The following is a 21407-nucleotide window of genomic DNA, read 5'->3' as shown; positions in this document are numbered from 1 at the left end:
TCCCTGTTCAGTGGGAAGCCTGCTTCTCCCTCTCCCACTCCCCCTGCTTGTGTTCCTTCTCTCGCTGTGTCTCTGTCAAATAAATAAATAAAATCTTTAAAAAAAAATTCCCAGGGGCACCTGGGTGGCTCAGTCGGTTAAGCGTCTGCCTTCGGCTCAGGTCGTGATTCCACAGTCCTGGGATTGAGCCCCGCATCAGGCTCCCTGCTCTGTGGGGAGCCTGCTTCTCCCTCTGCCTCTGCTTATCTCTCTCTCTCTGTATCTCATGAATACATAAATAAAATCTTTAAAAAAAAATTCCCAAAATGTAGTAAGTTGATGTGGATCATTTTGAACTTCTAGATATTAAACAATCAATCATATAAACTTTTAATCTTAAACTTTTGAGTTTCCAACCATTAAAGAAGGTGATGTTTTTTCCCTTTAAATTAAATTGTTCCCAGAATCTAACGCCCAATAAAAATATCATTAATAAAACTACTAGCATAAAAATTTTATTTAACATTAGTAAGATTTAATGAATGTTTCACTTTCTCACAAGGAGGGTGCTGCAAGCCAGGACCATGTATTTCCAGTCTATGATACCATAAGTGATGAGAAATAACAATTTGAAGAAAACTTCAAATCCAGAGATACACATCCAGGCTCATAGCAAATCATGTGGGTGGTAGCTTTCCCCTAAATTATCATTTCAACTATATGCTAGCAAAATGCCAATAAGTTACATTTGGGTGGGTTAGGTATTCTTTCTGGTAGAAAGAAAATTCCATCCCATCTTTGCTATCAAAATTTTCTTTCTATATAGGTAAGGGTTTATAGATCAATAATCTTGATTTCACCATGAAATTACATTCTCTTTGCCTGAGTTCCTCTGAGTTATGCACAGGCTTCCTGTTCTGAATCTACTGTGTTTTTTCTTCTTCTTCTTTTTCCTGCTATGGTTTTTAACATACGCTGAAGGCAAGTAAAATTATGAAAAATTTTAGTCCTTAATTCTGTCAAGATGGTGATGTCCAAGAAATACAAAGTAGATGGTGATAAAAAAAACTTGAGCCTGGCTTTACAGGAAGTAATCTTTTTTCCCCCCTTTCTTCCTTTTTGTGTAGCATTTGAGCATATAATGTAGGGATACAAGTATTGCAGTCCTGTAAATTCACCTGCTGATAGTTTATATGAAATCTTTTGACTAGAAAACATCCATTATAGTACCAAAAAGATAAACAAATTCTAACAAATGGTAAACGGCTTTCCATATTAAGACAGCCATTTATACCAAGCTCCTACCCCCTTTAACTGGTAGTAGTTGTATAGATTTAAGCAAGGGCTTTCAGGTGAGAAAACTTAAAGCAAGCATCTTTAGAGTTTTAACTCAATCCAAATAATATGTTTTGAGTACCTACAATGTTCAGGATTGTGCCATGAAGGAGCTTAGTAGTTGATGGACAGATAGTTCACCCTGAAGCACTCTGATTTTATTCTTTTGACGTAAACAGCTATTGTACTCTAACTGTGGCTAGAAGTGAAGTTTCCTCTTCTACCTTCCATATGCTTCCTTCTGAACCCCCATTTTTTGCCATGTATTTTACTGTAACCAGGAGCAAAGTCAAGCAGGAGGTTGGATAATTCTGAAAAACTGTAAAAAATAGTTGACAATTTTTTGGGGAAATATTTGGGTAATTGTCTTATATCCCCTTTTGTTTCACCAGTAGAATAGTGTTAACAGTGAGCAGGCAAATCCATGACAGACACAAACCTTAGCTCCAGTCATTTAGGTTGAATAACTGTGACCACACTGTGTTTAGGACATGTTCATTGTCATCTCCTTCTTAATGGCAGACGTTTATTTATTTAGCAAATACTTTACTAGCAATTGTATGCCAGATATATTAACATACTCGAGGGGTGCCTAGGTGGCTCAGATGGTTAAGAGTCTGCCTTCGGCTCGGGTCATTATCTCAGGGTCCTGGGGTTGAGTCCCACATCAGGCTCCTTGCTTAGCGAGGAGCCTGCTTCTCCCTCTGCCTGCCACTCCCCCTGCTTGTACTCTCCCTCTCTCTCTGGCAAATAAATAAATAAAATCTTAAAAAAAAAAATACTCAAGGTAAGACTATTTGCCCAAATCTGGGGAGACAAAATGCTTTAATAGAAGCCTTTCATTAATGCCTCTCTACCTCAAATGTGCCTCCTTGTCTCCTTCCCTACAGATGTGTTAAAGGTCAAGTGAAAGTTGTCTTTCTACTTCAGGGACACCTGACTCCCTCTTATTCCAGACTTATTTTTTTTTTTTAAGGATTTTTTTTAATCTATTAGAGAGAGAGACACACAGAGTGAGAGAGGGAACACAAGCAGGGGGAGTGGCAGGCAGAGGGAGAAGCAGGTTTCCCACTGAGCAGGGAGCCCGATGCGGGACTCGATCCCAGGACCCCGAGATCATGACCTGAGCCGAAGGCAGACGCTTAATGACTGAGCCACCCAGGCGCCCCAGACTTATTCATTTACCAATCTGAAATATATATGTATTATTTATTTTATTATTTTTTAAAGATTTTATTTATCTGTTAGAGAGCACAAGCAGGGGGAGGGCAGGCAGGGGGAGGGGCAGGCTCCCCACCGAGCAAGGAGACTGATGGGGGGGCTCGATATCAGGACCCTGGGATCAGGACTGAGGGGAAGGCAGACGCTTAACTGACTGAGCCACCCAAGTGTCCCACAATCTGAAATTTAAATCTGAGGTGTTTAGTTTTTCAGGGATTTAAGGAAAGGCAAGCCATTCATGTGGCTTGCCTCTTACCCTGGCAATACATCAATCACCAATTCAGATCATGAGAAAAATGTCTGCTCCATCTTTGGAGTATCTGCTTATTGCAAAACAAGTCTTTAACAAACATTTGCAACAATAGGCGATTTGGTGAAGTCAAATTCATTTTAGTGTTTTTAAAATGTGTACCGCTTTTCTGAAGATACCCCGATGCTTCTTGTCTTAACTCATGTTACCTCCCTCCCTCCAAATTTCCATGTGATAGTTGGAATTCAGTTTCCTTTTCAAGCCCATCCCAACCCTTTCTCTAGGCAATTATTACATCTCTCAAACCAATATATTTTTTTTTTCTGGCTCCTCCCTGGTACTTCCTAACTTTTACCTGACTTCACTTTTTCTTCACTTTCATTTTAGGGAACTACTAGTATATTAAACATCATTTTTTAAGGCCTTATGACTTCAAAGAGTACATAAGGGTGAAAAACCACTTTCTTTAACGATACTTGTTTTTCACTAATGCATCAGGAAGAATACTTTATTGTTAATAGTGAGGGTGGAGGGGAAGGACACATTACGATGACCTGTGCTGGTTTCAATCCTAATGTAACTTATCTTTTAAACTAATCTGAGAATGAGGCGAACCTAACTTTCACACTGGAAAATTACGAGTAAAAAAACCCCTGAGATCTACAGGCAAAATTAACCCCGCCTCCACGCTGTTTGGAGCAGCTGTCTCAGGAATCCTGCCTTCCTTAGAATGTGGGAGAGGTTTGGTGGGGCGGCAGCTGCAAAGCAAGGAATCTTTCCCATTCCTCATGGACACGTCCCCCCTCCCATCTTCTTCCAAGCGGTGGCAGCTGCTGGGGCATCCCAGTGGAAATCTCTAAGTCTTCACGGAGCGCCGCGGGCGGGCAGCAGCTGAACGCAGTCAGGGGTGGGGACTCTCTGCTCCCTTTAGACAAGGAAAGCAGCCTCGCTGGCTCCAGCGCTGCCACTTCTCTGGCTCATAGCAGTCCCTCAGGTGTCCTTCAAGTCCAAGAAGACACCTTGGAAACGTGGGACGGGTTCTCTGCGCGCTAGGAGACCCTACGGTAACTTAACAACAGAAGAAGCTTCAGAATCACCTCAGCACTTGTCAAAGCACCTTCCCAGGTCGCGGGTGGGAGGTGTACGCGTGTGTGCGGGGAGAGTCGGCTCCTGGTACGAAACGTCTCTTCTGGCCGGTCCGGGACACACCTGGTGTTATTTGGGCAAAGCGCCCGCTAGCGTGCCCACCTTCACACGTAGTCCTGCCTGCAAGCCCGCGCCTGGCACCTCCGCCCTTTCGCGGCCCCCTAGGCCTCCCGCGCTTCCCCACCCCGCCACACGCTTGCCTCCGCCTTCGCGGGCGCCCGCCCCACCGTCCCGCGCGCTCGCGCACGCGCACGCCGCGCCCGGCAGCCCTCGGCGCTGTCATGGCGGCGAGGAGTAGCTTCAGTGGGCACAGGGGCATTCGCGCGAGCCGTGGCGAGGCGAGCTGTGGCAGTAGCAACCTCACCACCGCCGGCAGCGTCAGCCGCGGTGTCCATAGCGCCAGCAGCGGCGGTTTTTGCAAAGGCTGAGCGCAGGGGTCGGGCGGGCCAGGAAGCCATGGAGTTCTGTGCAGCCGCGGACTCCCGGGGAGCGGACTAGGGAAACTTGGAGGCTGCGACCAGGTGCACTGACCTCTCTCTCCTCCCTCTCCTCGCCGTCGCCGCCGGGCCTCCCCTCCCTCCTTGCCACAACACACACCTCCCCTCCTCTCGCCGTCGAACCTCAGGTGCCTAAGTGCTCCACTCCTCCCCCTGGGCCGAGCGTTGAGAGTAATCACCGCCCCCTTCCCCCGCCTTTTCCTGCCCTGGATCTCCGCCGCCGCCTCCGTCTCGCGGCTCCCTGGCCGGGGGTGAGGACGAGTCCGGAGTACCTGGGTGAGGAGGAACTTTCTACTTCTGTGGTAGCTTGGGGGCTCCCTCCTTTCCTCGAACCCTTCATTTCCCAGCGACAGGTCCTCTTTCCGTGCACCTGTGAGGAGAGGTAGCCCTGCGCCTGGAACCTGCGAGAGTGTGGGGGAGGAGTGAACCTGTTCAGGGGCCTCTTGAACCCGCCTTCACTCAGAACCTACCTCTTTGAGCCAGGGAGGTTAGCGGGTGGCTGGTAGTAAGGTCCCTTTAGCAACTTATTTGACGGACAGTAACTATTTCCTTCTCCCCCCACAAAACCCTAAAACAAAACCTAGCGTATTTAACATTTATCTAATCTTCCAATAGGGTTTGGCGTTGTTGTCAGCCTCGGGGAGAGAGATTGGACAAATATTCTCCAAGAGGAGGAGGGCGACGCCAAGGACTTTCCCCATCAACTGCTTTTGGGGTTTCTCCACAACTTGGAAGAGTGACCCTTTTCCTCTTGTGTTGCGTGTGTGTGCTTATTCCTAGTGCAGCAATTGCTGTCCCATAGTGACTCCGAGTTGTCCTTTCTCATGAACTAGCTAGCAATGGCTAGTGAAGACAATAATGTCCCTTCCCCGCCACCAACAGGTGATGACGGGGGAGGTGGAGGGAAAGAAGAAACCTCTGCTGAAGAGGGTGCATTGTCCCTGAAACCAGGGCTCCCCATCAGGGGCATCAGAATGAAATTTGCCGTGTTAACGGGGTTGGTTGAAGTTGGAGAAGTATCCAATAGGGATATTGTAGAAACTGTCTTTAACCTGGTAAGTAGATATCTATTTTATAAGCATATATTCTTCTCAGTGGGTTGGGGAACTAGACGTTAAAGTTGGAGCCATGTGCTTGACTCAGACTGCTGATGGCTTTTTCCATGGATGGAAGCACAAAATTCTACTGACCTAAATGAAAGAATTTTTTTGTATTTTTCAGTTTAAGGGGAATTATGTAAATTTAGGTGCTCCAGGTTTTGTGAAAGTGAACAGATCACGTTTGTGCTAAGGAAATAATTGTTGCTTGGAAGTATTTTGTGGGGGTTCCAGTGGAGGAGTTTTATTATATAAACTTTTTTTTTCTTGGGATATATAACTAAGTCTGCATTTCTCTTTAACATTTTAAAGATATTTTCGTGACTTTTTTTGGACTTGAGAAATAAATGCCCTACATACTACTTACTCTTTTGAGTCTGCCTAAGTTACGTTTTGCTGTAAGTTTTGAACATGAAACTTTTGTTCACAGATGAACAAAGATTTGTTCATGATGAAAGATTAATTTGCCACAAAGTTAGTATTTATATTTTGATCAGTTTTATTTTTAGACATAACTAACAAAAAATTAAATTTTGGAATGAATTTAGGGTTACATCTTGTGAAAATTGAATGGCAATTTGAAAAGAGAATTCTGGCAGATGCAGTATAACCGAATCTATTTCTTTGGTGAATGCATGTCTAGCAGTAAAGCATACTTGGTTATTGGAAGTTGCCGGTTATACTGTGAACTATGAATATTATTTTTGAAAGGTGGATAAGCAATACTTTTCCTCTACTCCATTCTTAGAAATGGTTATTTCTAATGGGAACGTTTTAGATTTCTTTACTACAACTTCTGTTGCCCATCAATTTGAAGAATGAAAGGTAAATTTGGCCTTAAAAATACTTCCACCTCTTCTGCCTACTTACCTGTGTTAGAAGATAACAGATGGGAACAAATATGAATGTATAATAGCTGTAATAACTGTTTAGTACTCTTCCCTTTTGCCTGTGTGTTTTCAAGGTTAGGCTTGTTTTATTCCAGGGCAGTTAATTATTTCCTTCACTAGACCTTTACCAATAGTCTGGTCACCTGCAGTACAACTTCTAGAATGAGAAAGGAGCTAAATGAAATTCACTTACTATTGGAGTATAAGAACTTTGAACAATAGGGTATTTTCTACCATTTTGTTTGCTTATATATAAATAACAGACACGCATGTACACATTTTAAAAAAACTGTATGTATGGAAATGTTCAAATATATACAAAAACAGGATAGTTCTCTGGTATGTGTTATCCAGTTTCAACAATTATCAAAACTTTGGGGATCTAGTGTGTTTGTGGTCTTTAAAAGTTTGTAAGTCTCAAGGAGGTAAATGGTAAATTGATTCATTCCTCTACCTCAAAATAGACTTGAAAACTTTTTTTTTTAATTTCTTTTTCTGTTTCTAAACCTCATGTTCCTTGAGGACAAACAGAAATCTGTGGTAGTGATATAGCCCATAATTAGTTGTTTGTGTGTGAAATATAATATTCCACTGGCAAAGGAGAATTCGAACTCCTTTGTTCTTTAGAATGCCCTGTGTGAAGGTGGACAACCAAACATGAGTTACCTGCATTTTATTAAGGAAAATCCAAATTCTGTAGTAATGGTTTGCTTATATGCTGCCTAGAATTGTAGGCCTGGTAGAGATAAAGGATTATTGGTTAAATTCTGCACAGCTACATGTTTTCAGAGTAATAGGTGTCTGGTAAAAGGAGAGGGAAACTCTGTTCAGTTACAACTCTTCATCTCATTCTCTTCTCATGTAGAGCACAGGATTAGATCAGTTCCTCCCTTTTCCATTCTCCCTTACAATACTTTATATGTTCCTTCATGGATATGTAGGGTCCTGGCCAGCCTTTAGAAAATCTTGAGAACTGAAATTTTGGGAATCTGGTAAGCTAGTCCGTCTCAACATTGTTAGTACCACGGCACCTAAATATTTCCATAGTTATCAGCCTTAATCTGCTCAAAGAAGGAAATGACATTAATAATAATGATTTTACAGAAGTTACGATGTTTACTATGTGCCAGGCAATGGGCCAAGTGCTTTACATATGTTTTTAAATTCTTCTTTCAATAACTGTTTACTATATATCTCATTTTATAGATGAGGAGACTGAGACACTGAAAGGTTGAATAGATTGCTTACAATTTGGTGATTCTTAGAATGGCAGTCTTTCCAGGAGTACATCTGTCTCTTGAGTTGATGTAGAATTGTTTGCTTCTCTGAGCAGGTATTTATAGCTCAGGCATAACTTTCCTCAATATAAGAACACCTAATATTAATGATGAAATCTCCATCAGTAGAATTCATTTCTTTTTTTTTTTTTTTTTTTAAGAGCGTGAACGTGTGCTGAGGGGAGAGGGAGAGGGAGAGAATCTTTTTTTTTTTTTTTAAGGTACACACAGTAAAGTTTATTTTGGTGCATGGTATACTTCACTGCATTAAAAATAAATTAATCAGCAAATTCCTGCCTGGCTCAGCTCTGGTTTATGTGAATAGTACCCAGCTGTATTGAGTTACAAGGTGTTACTATCTCCCCACACAGAGGGGGCTTCACTGTAGATCTCAAAAAGGAGAGAATCTTCAGCAGACTCCGCCCTAAACCCAGACCCCGACTTGGGGATTGATCTCATGACCCTGAGAAGATGACCTGAGCCGAAATCAAGACTCAGAGGCTTAACTGACTGCGCCATCCAAGCGCCCCTCATTTCTTCCTCTAACATTCAAATAACTTTCACAAAACTGCTTTAAGAAGTAAAAAAACTGCTTAAAAGCAGACCATTTTTCTGGTCATTCAGTTGGTTTTTTTACTTGGCATGTGGATGCAGAAAGATTATCATTAACATTTTTTATAGTCAGTATATTGGATTAAAATTTATAAAATTGTGAAAATACAGAATACAGACAGAAGAATATGTAATATGTGTAAGTAATGAAGTATTATAATGATATTAGCCCTGTGAATCTTCTTTCTTAACCAGTATATTACCAGTATCACTGAATCCTTATTGTGTTCTCCTTTATCCTACCTTCACTGGATTTTTAATTAGTAAGTTTAAACTATTTTAGTTATTATATCTTTTCCCTATTTTTGACTCATTTTGTTAAAGTAGATTATGTCCTACTGATTGTTTTTTACTGATTACATGTTTAGCTGCTTTAAGTAATAATATTTGTGCTGTTAAAATTAACAACTTCCCCTCCCCTGGAGTTGTCCAAATTAGTGGTAAAGCCATACATACTTCCAGAGATCTTTACAAAGTGCTGCCTCCTAAATTTGCTAATGTAGCTTGACCTTACTGTAACTTGACCAAAATTCCTTTGAAATTTACCACTGTTCTTGTAATTTCTTTTGCAAATCTGTTTTATAGGTAAGTTTTGATTAATAGTACACACCTGTGTATTCAAGTGTTTCAAACTTTTAGTCAACGTTTACATTTTTCTTGTTGCAACTTAAAACCATTTCATTTTTTTTAAATCTGTATGCTAAAATCATTTGTCAGACATTTGGACCCAGAGTAATTAATGTATTGGCATGTTTTCAGGAACTTGTTGCTGAGTTTAAGGCTTCCATCAGGTCTTTAAAGGTATTCAGTTCAAGAATAGTGTTTCCCATGGGCTAGTGACAAATACATGTTTTAATGAAATTTGTTTAATAAGTATATGATTTTAATTAAAATGTTAAAGCTTAAAAGGTAGAACATAACTTTTTATGACTCATTACATGTCATTTGATACAGGTCCTGCTAAAGATACTAACGGTGCAAACTTGTAATACCTACAGGACCTGAGCACATCACATAGAGGCTCCGTTCATTCGTATTGACTGTGTGCAGAGGGTGTACTTGTAGACTTAGAGAGGCAGTTTCTATTCCATTCTGGTTGGTTGTTGGTCTACAGTAACATGGGCCCAAAGGTGTCATAGCTTTTGATTTTTCAGGAAGAATTGGAAATCGATATTTTAAAAAATAACATTTTAAAATGTCCAATTAAAATACTACAAACTACTGTGTGAGACATATAAAATTTCAGGTAGTTATTTTTCAAGCCTTTAATATGAACGTTTATTAGAAAGATAATAACACAAAATGCTTCTTAATGTGCTCCCCCAACCCCCATGAATTTGTACATCATGTTATAAGTAATAGAAAACTTGAACTGGTTTTAAACACAATAAAAAGGATTTATAGGCTCATTTATCTCCAAGTCCAAAGGTAGGGCAAGACTTAGAGTAACACAGTAGTATTAAAGATCAGTTTCTTTCCGTTTCTGTTCTGCTTTCTTCAGTCTGTTGCTGTTCCTCTCATGATTGTAGGATGGCTGCTAGTAGTGGTTGGGACCATATATATTTTTGTTCACATCTCTTGGGAGAGCCTCACTGTCCTAACATTCCAAGTAAGAGTCATGACCTGATTAGTGAACTAGTGACTGTGGCCATTGAAATGGTTGATTGGCTTAAGCAAACCAGGGCCAACTACTATACCTAAGGATGGGGTTGATTTTCTCTGAAGTACATGGCATGTCTGGGGAGAGGTAGATACACAAAGAAAAATCTGGGTAAGAGACTGAAAGGGTAGGGCGCCTGGGTGGCTCAGTTGGTTAAGTGTCTCTTTGGGTCAGGTCATGATCTTGGGGTCCTGGGATCCAGCCCCGAGTCCAGCTCCATGCTGGGTGTAGAGCCTGCTTGGGATTCTTTCTTCCTCTCCTTCTGCCCCTTGCCTACTTGCTCTCTCTCTCTCTCTCTCAAATAAAATCTTTAAAAAAAATTGAAAGGGTAAATGGATAGTTGGATAAGCGACCGATGATATCCACTATTCTTTTCAAAGATACTTGTTTAAGAGAAAAAAAGTCATTCATTACCTCAACACCCTATTGGGATTTTGAGCAAGTTTTTTTAAACTCTGTACCATAGCTTTTCCTATGTACAAGGGGGAAACTACACTGTAGCCAGGATTAAATGAATAAATACTTGTAAAACACTTAAAATAATGTGTGGTACATTGAGTGCTATTATAAGTATTTACTGTTATTTTAATATTTGTTGTTTAGATAGTTAAGTCATCATATTCCAACCTTATAATTTTTTGTTTCTATATAGCTATTACCAGCCTCATTGGCTCTGCAATATACTATATAGTTCTTCTGAATTTATTTAATAGCCGTGGTGATTTTTTAGAAATGACTTGTTTTTAAAAACCTTTGTTGAGGTATAATTTACATACCATAAAAATCACTTGTTTTAGTATACAATTTACTGATTTTTATTAAGTTTACAGAGCTGTGCAGGCATTACCACAATCTAATTTTAGAACATTTACATCCTGTGTTCAAGATGTTTCATAGTTTTAGCTCTTGCATTTAGGCCTGTGATCCATTCTGAGTTGATTTTTTAAAAAAGTTTTATTTATTCAAATAATCTCTACACCCAACAAGGGGCTCAAACTCACGACCCTGAGATCAAGAGTCCCACCCTCTTCTAAGTCAGCCAGGTGCCCCCATTTTGAGTTGGTTTTTGTATGTGACAGAGTGATAAGATAGAGTCTAAATTCATCTTTTTGTATGTGGCTATTACTGCTCTTTGTTGAAATGGGTATTCTTTCCCGCTGAATTTTGTCAAAAATCGGTTGACCATAAGTGTAAGGATTTATCTCGACTTTTTTTCCTTTGATCTGTATGTCTGTTCTTTACCACAGCCACACTATCTTAATTACTGTAGCCTTGTGGTAAGTTTTGAAATAGCGATGTGTGTCCTTTTACTTTACTTTTTTTTTTTTTTCAAGGTGGTTTTGGCTATTCTTGGTTCTTTGCATTTCTGTGTTAATTGTAGGATCAGCTTGTCAGTTTCTGTGAAAAGGCAAGCTGGGATTTTGATGGGGAGGTGTTGAACCTATAGATAACTTTGAGGAATACTGAGTTTTCCATTCCATGAATATGGAGTGTCTTTCCATTTATCGAGGTCTTCCTTAATTTCTTTAATCAATGTTTTATAGTTTTCACTGTCTGAGGAGATGAATTATTTGAGTAAAAAAATTTTTTTTTTGCTATTGAAATGCTTCTTTAGGTAGCTTTTTTTTTTTTTAAACCCTACATAATCTTTTTTTTAAAAAAGATTCTATTTATTTGACAGAGAGAGACACAGAGAGAGAGAGGGAACACAAGCAGGGGGAGTGGGAGAGGGAGAAGCAGGCTTCCCGCGGAGCAGGGAGCCCGACGTGGGGCTCGATCCCAGGACCCTGGGATCATGACCTGAGCTGAAGGCAGATGCCTAACGACTGAGCCACCCAGGCGCCCCAATCTTTTTTTTTTTTTTTTAAGATTTTATTTATTTATTTGAGAGAGAGCGCTTGAGAGGGGGGAGGGTCAGAGGGGAGAAGCAGACTCCCCCCCCCCCCCCCCCAGCAGGGAGCCTGATGCGGGACTCCATCCTGGGTCTCCAGGATCATGACCTGAGCCAAAGGCAGTCTCCCAACCAAGTGAGCCACCCAGGCGCCCTTTAAGTAGCTTTGTGTATTGAAATTTCTAGAAGTGGAATAAATGGTTCAAAGTATATGAACATTTATATAGATCATGAGTAGATATTGTTAGTTTGTTTATTAATGTTGATAATTAAAAGAAATGTAGGTGAATTGATGAATTTTAAAAACTTCATAGTTTCTTGGAGGTGATAGATTTGATCATTTAAGTCCCTGCAGGTATACATTCTTGTTTCCATTTAAATTGGTTCATTTTAAACTGAGAAATCATTTGGAAAACTGAAAAGTCAGAATTTTTCTTTTGTTTGTGAATTAATAGAGGAAGCTTTTTGTTTTTCATACTGACCTAGCCTAATTTATCTAGTATATTTAGTTTTTATATTATAAGGTATTTCTTTCCACACATATATTTTTAAAAATATTTTTAATAGTTTTTGTATATGTGAAAAAAATATCCAGAATGCATTTTTGTTTTATAGTACTTAGGTAATAAATTGTTTTATTTATCTTTGTACCTCTAGATTTTTTAGTGTTTGGTACTTCAAAAATGTTTGTTAAATTAAGTGGAAATGTCCTAGTCTTATCATTTAATAAATTACAGTCATTAGGAAGCCTAGTTTGATTCTTTCTTGCAAAATATATGTTGTTAAGACCTTAATCTATATATCTTTCCGTATTTCCTGACTATTTCTTATGAAGATACTTTTTTTTTTTTAAGATTTTATTTATTTATTTATTTGAGAGAGAGAATGAGAGAGAGAGAGCATGAGAGGGGGGAGGGTCCGAGGGAGAAGCAGACTCCCTGCCGAGCAGGGAGCCCGATGTGGGACTCGATCCCGGGACTCCAGGATCATGACCTGAGCCGAAGGCAGTCGCTTAACCAACTGAGCCACCCAGGCGTCCCTCTTATGAAGATACTTTTAAGGTAGCTCGCATTTTCAATGTACAATTTTGAGTTACCTCAATATCTGTTTTAGCACTAAGGGACAATTTTGTTAATTTATTTTCAGGATATTCTCTTAATCTGCTTTAAGGTAGTTTTTCCTTTTCTCTAGTATTACGTCATGTAATGGGATATATACTCAGAAACCTACTTGTATGCAGTCAGTCTTTCTAGTGAGTCTTTGGCTTAAAAGCTGTTGGGACAATACCCAAAGTAAAAAACAAAAGAAGGAAACAATAAAAAAAATGTAGAGAGTACATGAATTCTTTCTAATTTGCTAAACTAACTTCATAAAACACTACTAGTTTTATATTTTTAAGGTGTTTTGTGTGTCTTTGTGTATCTTTTCTGATTCTTCAGAGATTTAATTGGATTTGTGTAAAAGTAATATATGTGTAAAAGTAATATATGTTAAGTACAGAATTTCTTGTTGATGGAGGTTGTGGAAGGCTGCATATTAGGGATTTTGTAGAGCAGATTCTTACTTTGGGTAGGAAATTGGGTACCAAATGACTTCTAAGGATATGTAACTGTCTGATGTTCATGCTCTAATTTTTGTTAGAAACAAAATGCACCTGGGTGTTTGCATTTATTTCTCAGACTTCTTTTGACCAGAGTTATCAGTCTTTTAGTAATTTATATTCTAAAAAAATTGCAGTTTATTTATTTATTTATTTATTTATTTTGAAAGATTTTATTTATTTATTTGACAGAGAGAGAGACAGTAAGAGAGGGAACATAAGCGGGGAAGAGGGAGAAGCAGGCCTCCAGCCAAGCAGGGAGCCCGATGTGGGGCTCGATCCCAGCATCCTGTGATCATGACCTGCGCGGAAGGCAGATGCTTAACAACTGAGCCACCCAGGCGCCCCCAAAATTGCAGTTTTAGAGCGAGGTGAGGGGCTGGATTTTCCATGTATAGTTTTAGAGAAAGATGAAAACTGGTGAGGTCTCAATTATGTTTTATTAGAAATATGTCTATTGCTTGGGAACTGAAAAAGATATTCTTTTTGCCTAATGAGATCTTTATTTAGTGAGTACTAACTTCATTGGTGTGGAATTTTTATTTATAAAAATCTCAGTAAATCTTATAAAGCTATGAGAATTTTAAATAATTAGGCCTCTGATGAGGTTTTTGGGTTTTGTTGTTTCTAGTGGAAATACTTTTCTCATAAAGTAATACAAATATGTAATCTTCTTAAAAATTTTATTTATTTATTTATTTATTTATTTAAGAGCGAGAGCATGTGCGAGTGGGGGGGAGGGGCAGAGGGAGAGGCAGAGAAGCCCAAGCACGCTCCATGCTGAGCCAACCCTATGGGGGGCTTAATCTCATGACTCTTGAGATCATGACCTGAGCCAAAATCAAGGGTTGGACACTTAATGGACTGAGCCACCCAGGCACCCAATACAAATATGTTATCTTAAATCCTATTTATATCTAGTTGAATCAAGTCTTCATGATCTTTGGGCTTCAATATTGTGAATAAAAATAATTATTATATCTCAGAGCTTATAAATAACATTTGTATATGAAAACAGTTTAACACGAAGCATTTTTTAAAAAGTGTTGGTTTTGTGTTAATACATGAAACTTAAAAAAAATAGGCCTGATAATTATATGATAGTTAATCAGTTTGCAATGGGTGTCAACAAATCTAGGGGCGCCTGGCTGGCTCAGTCGGAAGAGCTTGAGATTCTTGATCTTGGGATTGTGAGTTTGGGCCCCACATTGGGTGTAGAGATTACTTAAATAAAACTTTGAAAACAAACAAAAACCCAAATGTTTTCTAGAAACAAAGTAGGCTTGGATTTAAGAGAATGATTGGTATCTGAAATGGAGGAAGAAAATTATTAAAGAAAATTATATAAAGGTATTATAAAATGATTAACATTATCACTGACTCATTTTCTTAGATCAAATTTCTGTGAAATTAATAGACATAAAGCGTACACAAAATCCATAACATTTTAGAGTAATTTTCCTTACTGTAGGTGTCTTTGGATGGGTAAGGCAGTGCTAGTGGCCAGAAGTGTGAGTGGGTGATTTTGTTAGTTTACCAAAACATGTGGATTTATGGTTCTTAATCTATTTTCAAAGTTCTAGAGGGGAAGGGGGTGGGGGGATGGGTTAGCCTGGTGATGGGTATTAAAGAGGGCATGTACTGAATGGAGCACTGGGTGTTATACGCAAGCAATGAATCATGGAACACTACATCAAAAACTAATGATGTATGGTGATTAACATAACATAATAAAAAAAGATTCTTTTGGGTTCACAGTTTTTATTTTCGGTGTTGGTGAGATGATCTATGGCTCTCGAGGTAGGGGAAACATACATTGATAATTGATATGCTTTTGAGTTGAAAGTAATGTTATTTTGGTTATAATAGATAATAGCGATATCTAAGACTTACTGAGTGTGCCAGGTTCTGTTCGATGTATTAACCCAATTTAATTCCTACAGTTCTCACAGTTAGGTAGTTAGGTGTTTCTGCCAAAATGCCTTGTGTTCTGCAAAAGCGGACTAAATAATAGGATTTATGGGGGAAAAATAGGATTGGGGTGGGCCATTCAAAACCTGTGGCACCTTGTGACCAGAATACTAAAAAAATCAATAATAATCCTGATGAAAATAGTAGGGAGATTAAATCTCTACTAGTATTTTTTTTTTTTTTAAGATTATTTATTTATTTATTTGACAGAGACATAGCGAGAGAGGGAACACAAGCAGGGGGAGTGGGAGAGGGAGAAGCAGGCTTCCCGCTGAGCAGGGAGCCTGATGTGGGGCTCGATCCCAGGACCCCGGGGTCATGACCTGAGCCGAAGGCAGATGCTTAACGACTGAGCCACCCAGGCGCCCCTCTACTAGTATTTTCATGTTAGCATCACATTCACTTTGTGGTATTAACCCTGGAGCTTATGCTTTCTTGTTTGAGATGTAGGCTTGATTTCTTAACTTCCAATAGACAACATTTTTATCAGTACTAAAAATCTGATCCAAGGTGTAGCTTTCCTCATTAATTCATTGTTTTAATACAGAGAGAAATATCTTTGCAATTTTTTCATTTGTACTTGCAGATTGTTGGATACTTAATGTTGTAGAAAAAGTATACTAGTTCTTGGAGTCATTAAACCAGGTACTATTTGCATTATAGGAAAGCAGTTCTGCAGTTTTTTAGGTTTTCGTAAGATCTTTACATACTGCCAAGTATTCTTAATTCTGTTGGAAAAAATTGCATATAAACCAGGATTGCGTCTACATTATTCTACTCTTTAACAATCCTGTAGGAGGTAATTCAAGGCAAAGATGTAAGTTATAGCAGAACAGACTGTACTCTTTTAATATTCACTTTATAAATGATGAAACTGAGACAGAGAGTATAAGTAGCTTGCTTAAGTCACTGAGCAAGTAATATTGCTGAGATTCAAGCTCGGAATCCACAACCTGAGCTGTTAACCACTAAGCCGTATATGGTTTGTAATTACAAAAAACCTTAAATGTAAAAAAGTGGCTTAAGGCATCTTTCAATTGTGTAATTGAATAAGAACTCGGAAAGTATCTGGATTGTTTAGGAGCTGCCTAACATAGTCAAGATTTGCCTTATGGAAGGTAGGGTTTTTTTTTCCCCCCCTACTTTAAATACCTAAAATGCATGTTAGGAAAAGAGAGGTTTTAGTGAATGTGATTTTTATTTTTTATTTTTTGAATGTGATTTTTAAATTGGTTGGAATTAATGACATAGTTAATCATTATGCAAGATACTGGAATTTGCTTCTTTACTTCCATGGTTAAGATTTAGTTAGCTTAGGGGTGCCTGAGTTGCTCAGTCAGTTAAGCGTCTGCCTTAGGCTCAGGTCATGATCCTGGGGTGCTCAGCGGAGAGCCTGTTTCTTCCTCTTCCTCTGCCCCTCCCCCTCCCCCTCCCCCTGCTCGTGCTCTCTCTTGCTCACGTTCACTCTGTCTCTCAAATACATAAAAAAATCTTTTTTTTTTTTTTTAAGATTTTATTTATTTATTTTGACAGAGAGAGAGACAGCGAGAGAGGGAACACAAGCAGGGGGAGTGGGAGAGGGAGAAGCAGGCTTCCCGTGGAGCAGGGAGCCCGATGCAGGGCTCGATTTCAGGACTCTGAGATCATGACCTGAGCCGAAGGCAGATGCTTAATGACTGAGCCACCTAGGCGCCCCTATCAAATACATAAAAACATGTTAAAAAAAAGAGTTAGCTTAACTTCCAGGATTGAAATGACCTTGTATATTGATCCTATAAGAAAGTAGATTTTTAAAAAATTTTAATTTTTTAAAAAATTTTATTTATTTTTTAAGTAAACTCTACCCCCAACGTGGGCCTTGAATTCATGACTGAGATCAAGAACCAGCCAGGTGCCCCAAGAGAGTGGGATTTTAATAATCTTTTTTGTGACTATATACTGATCACAGTGAGCACATTATTAGGAAAGGATAATGCTTTTGTTCATCAGTTGCAGAAGGTAATACCAGTTGTTGTCTTTGGTTATTTGTCAGGATGTATTCATAGGCTTCTAATGTTCATATGACCTTTCCTTGAAGTTGATTTGCTTTCATGATAGATTTACTCAATAAAGTACCATATACTCAAATTTATGGGACAAGATGATCTTTTCTTCCTATAAATTAGAGTATAAATTTAACTAGGGCTTAGCTTTTAAATTTTCAAATAAGACATTTATTTAAGAAGTCAAAGAATCAACTATGAACAAAATTTTACATGTTGCTATTTTGACTAGACCTATCTCTTTTATGCTTTAATAAAATGAGATTGTTCTGTTTTATGAAACATATATCTGTTTTTAATGGGATCAATCCATTCATTCATTTAATGAATATTTGTGGAGCAGAGATGGTGTGCCAGACATGGTGTCAGGTGGGTGCTGGGAATAAAACAATGAATAAGAGAGGTATGGACTTTGCCTTCATGGAGTTTAAAGTGTCAATTCTTGGGCCTCTCAGTACCCCATTTCTTTAACTATACATCTATCCTTCAGTTAATTAGATTGATTTTCTCATACTTTACAAGTATACCCCATTCTTATTCCTGTCTTTTGAAAATTAATCATCATTGTGACATTTATAATTTTTTTTTTTAAAGGTTTTATTTATTTATTTGAGAGAGAGAGATTGAGAGAGAGCACATGAGAGGGGTTAGGGTCAGAGGGAGAAGCAGACTCCCTGCCGAGCAGGGAGCCTGATGCGGGACTCGATCCAGGGACTCCAGGATCATGACCTGAGCCGAAGGCAGTCGCCCAACCAACTGAGCCACCCAGGCGCCCATTTATAATTAATATTAGGAGATGGTGATGATGTCTGTCATATATCTTTTACTAAGAATTCTTTATTTTCTCCCCTCTTACCCATCTAAAACTTCTAGACAATCTAATGGCAATATGTAAGTGAAATACAATGTGGTATTTAATTTCTGACCCTATTACAACCCTATCTGGAATGAGGTGGTGGGGGGGTGGGGGGAAGGATGCCATGTGGATGAATTTTTAATGTCCTTTATTGTTTTGCCAGTACATTTCTATTCTGACTTTGTTTTGATAGAACCAAATTTGAGGGCGCTTGGTTTGTTCAGTTGGTAGAGCATGTGACTCTTGATCTTGAGGTTGTAGGTTTGAGCCCCACGTTGGGTGTAGAGATTACTTTAAAAAAAAATCTTAAAAAAAAAACTTTTAACTTTTTAGTGATATTTTACAGTGCATTGTGGTTTGGTCTTTTCTGTGATCATTCTGGGTCATTAATTTGAATGTTGGTGTTTGGAATATGATTTGGAATACTGAATATTTCTGAATACCTTTCTCTCTTCTACATTTTCAGTATACTGCACTAGTTCAGTACTTGTCACTTTTTTCCTGTATAGTTGCAATAGCTTGCTTGCTGGTATTCCTGCTTCTCTAGTCTCTTCTTTTTTTTTTTTTTTTTTTTTTTTAAAGATTTTATTTATTTATTTGAGAGAGAGAGAATGAGAGAGAGAGAGCACATGAGAGGGGGGAGGGTCAGAGGGAGAAGCAGACTCCCTGCCGAGCAGGGAGCCCGATGCGGGACTCGATCCAGGGACTCCAGGATCATGACCTGAGCCGAAGGCAGTCGCTTAACCAACTGAGCCACCCAGGCGCCCCTCTAGTCTCTTCTTTAAAATACCTTCCACAACTCCTGGAGTATTTTATGTAAAGTTAAAATCTGACCATTTGATTTTTCCTTTCAAAATCTTTCTATAGTTTTTCATTTCTGGGTAAAGGCCAAGTTCCTTAATATGACAGATAAGTAATCTGGATCTTGACTTATCTCTTGTCATTCCCTTCCTCAAACTTTGTACAATATTGAACTTTGAGGCTCTTAGAGTTTCTGCTCCCAAGTGACATGCCATATTATTGGTCAAGGGAAAGCATATGGCTGTATATGAATTTATCATGCCATGCTTGAGTTTCATAGGATGAAACTTAACTTCTTACAGTTAGAGACACTGAATATTGGAGAACAGGAAGATTATATTTCTTCATAGTTCTTAGATTTACTGATGTTTACTAAATGGTTATCTCATACGTATGTCTTGCATCTCACTCTGTTTCTTGGTTCTATTTCTAAAGTGTGTCCCTTAGTAGTTTTTTTTTTTTTTTGAGGGGGGAGGGGCATAGGAAGAGGGAGAGAGAATCTTAAGCAGGCTCTAGGCCCAGTGCAGAGTCTGACGTGGGCCTTGATCTTTGCAACCCTGAGATCATGACCTGAGCTGAAGTCAAAAGTTGGATGCTTAAACTGAGTGAGCCACCCAGGCGCCCAGTAGTTCTTTTAGTGAGGGTCTTTGAGTGGTAAACTCAGTATTTGTTTAGAAATTTCCTCATATTTCCCTTGATCTTGAATATAGTTTAGCTGGATGCAGAATTCTAGTTGACAGTAATTTTCTCTTAATATTTTGAAGATTCTGTTCTGTTCCCCCTCTAGTCTCTTATTGAAGTTGCCCCTGTTATAGTTTTTTTTTTTTTTTTTTTAAAGATTTTATTTATTTATTTGAGAGAGAGAGAATGAGAGACAGCATGAGAGGGAGGAGGGTCAGAGGGAGAAGCAGACTCCCTGCCGAGCAGGGAGCCCGATGCGGGACTCGATCCCGGGACTCCAGGACCATGACCTGAGCCGAAGGCAGTCGCTTAACCAACTGAGCCACCCAGGCGCCCAGCCCCTGTTATAGTTTTAATTGCTTAACTTTCCAGCTAATCTGTTTCTGTGGTTGCTTTTTAGATTTTTTTCTTTGGTTTTGGGGTTCTGTAGTTTCACCATAACTTACCTACTGGTGGTTGTGCTTCCTAAATTTGAGAATTTGGGTTTTTTTTGGGAAATTCTCACAAATAATGGCTTTTCTTCATTTTATCTATTTTTTTTTAAAGTTTTTATTTATTCATTTGAGAGAGAGAGAGAGTGAGAGCACAAGCAGCGGGGAGGGTCTGAGGGAGAGGGAGAAGCAGACTCCCCACTGAGCTGGGAGCCCGATTCGGGGCTCCCAGGACCTTGGGATCATGACGTGAGCCCAAGGCAGCCGCTTAACTGACTGAGCCACCCAGGCGCCCTATTCATTTTATCTATTTGTATTTTGGAACTCCCAATACATGACATGTTCATTTTTTTTCCATTCTATCCTTCATGTCTCTTAATCTTTCACATTTTAGGTCTTTCTTGTGATCATATCTTTCTTCTGGTTTCTTCTTCATTTCCTTCTAATCTGTAGTCTAACCTGTTCTTTTGAGTTTTTCTTTTTAGTGACTATATTTTTAGAAGTTCTTCAAATTTGTATTTTTTAAAAAAATATACTCTATTTTTTTCTTCTGTCTTGGTTCTTTTATATTTTTAGTTATTCACATATACTGTTTTTTTGTCTAGTAGTTAAGTTCTGTCATCTCCAAGGGGGGTTGTTTACAAGGGTGTTATGTAATCCTGGATTTTGAGCTAATTTTTCAGGAGCCTTGTTTCAGAACAGTAGAGACTGTTCTGTTGATTTATTTACTTTATTTACTTTAAGTGAGACATTTAAAAAAATGACTCAGGTTAGCCAAGTTCTAAATTCAGCATAGTATATTGTCTAAATATTTTTCTAGTTTGTATTGTTAGACACTGATTTTATATTTTGTAGGTTAAATACATTGTTCATGAACAGTTACATCAAATTATTCAAGTAGGCTTCAGGAGGAAAGACTGAAATTAATCCTTTGTCCTGTGACCCAGTTGTAATAAAGCTGAACTTGGATGTAAGTCAGGGTGTGTGACTGAGTGTTGATTACACATAGCCAACATAAGTCTTTTATAAGGATTATCTCATTTAATTCACAAAACAGCTACTTGAGGTAGTACTTTATTAAACTTGTTTTATAATGAGAAAACAGGATTGGGGAAATTAAAGATGTAAGATGGGATTTAGACCCAGGTTGTTTGAACCTGAATCCTCTAC

The 21407-nt window shown here is 38.8% G+C and overlaps 1 protein-coding gene and 1 long non-coding RNA gene across 5 annotated transcripts in view; one reads left to right on the top strand and one right to left on the bottom strand.

Annotated features, from left to right (window-relative positions):
• Nucleotides 1-2504: 2504 nt before the first annotated feature.
• LOC144381383 (uncharacterized) lies at nt 2505-4544 on the bottom strand. The gene is made up of 2 exons (XR_013446516.1): nt 4463-4544; nt 2505-3853 (listed from the first exon to the last, which is right to left on the bottom strand). It is a non-coding gene; the product is annotated as an uncharacterized LOC144381383 (long non-coding RNA).
• LRBA (LPS responsive beige-like anchor protein) overlaps nt 4209-21407 on the top strand; it is a 764390-nt gene continuing 747191 nt past the window's right edge. For 3 of the 4 annotated variants that reach the window (XM_078069304.1, XM_036089190.2, XM_036089188.2), the window contains exons 1-2: nt 4563-4704; nt 5044-5483. In XM_078069304.1, the coding sequence (XP_077925430.1) occupies nt 5268-5483 (216 nt within the window). In that variant the 5' untranslated portion in view covers nt 4563-4704; nt 5044-5267. Of the gene's footprint in view, nt 4453-4562; nt 4705-5043; nt 5484-21407 lie in introns of those variants that run through there. The other variant, XM_036089189.2, reaches the window with a different exon arrangement.

The sequence above is a fragment of the Halichoerus grypus genome, chromosome 3 (genome assembly GCF_964656455.1).
Source record: "Halichoerus grypus chromosome 3, mHalGry1.hap1.1, whole genome shotgun sequence".
NCBI classification, from domain to species: domain Eukaryota; kingdom Metazoa; phylum Chordata; class Mammalia; order Carnivora; family Phocidae; genus Halichoerus; species Halichoerus grypus.
Note: the sequence above shows the minus strand (reverse complement) of the source record. Positions and strands in the feature narration are given on the sequence as shown.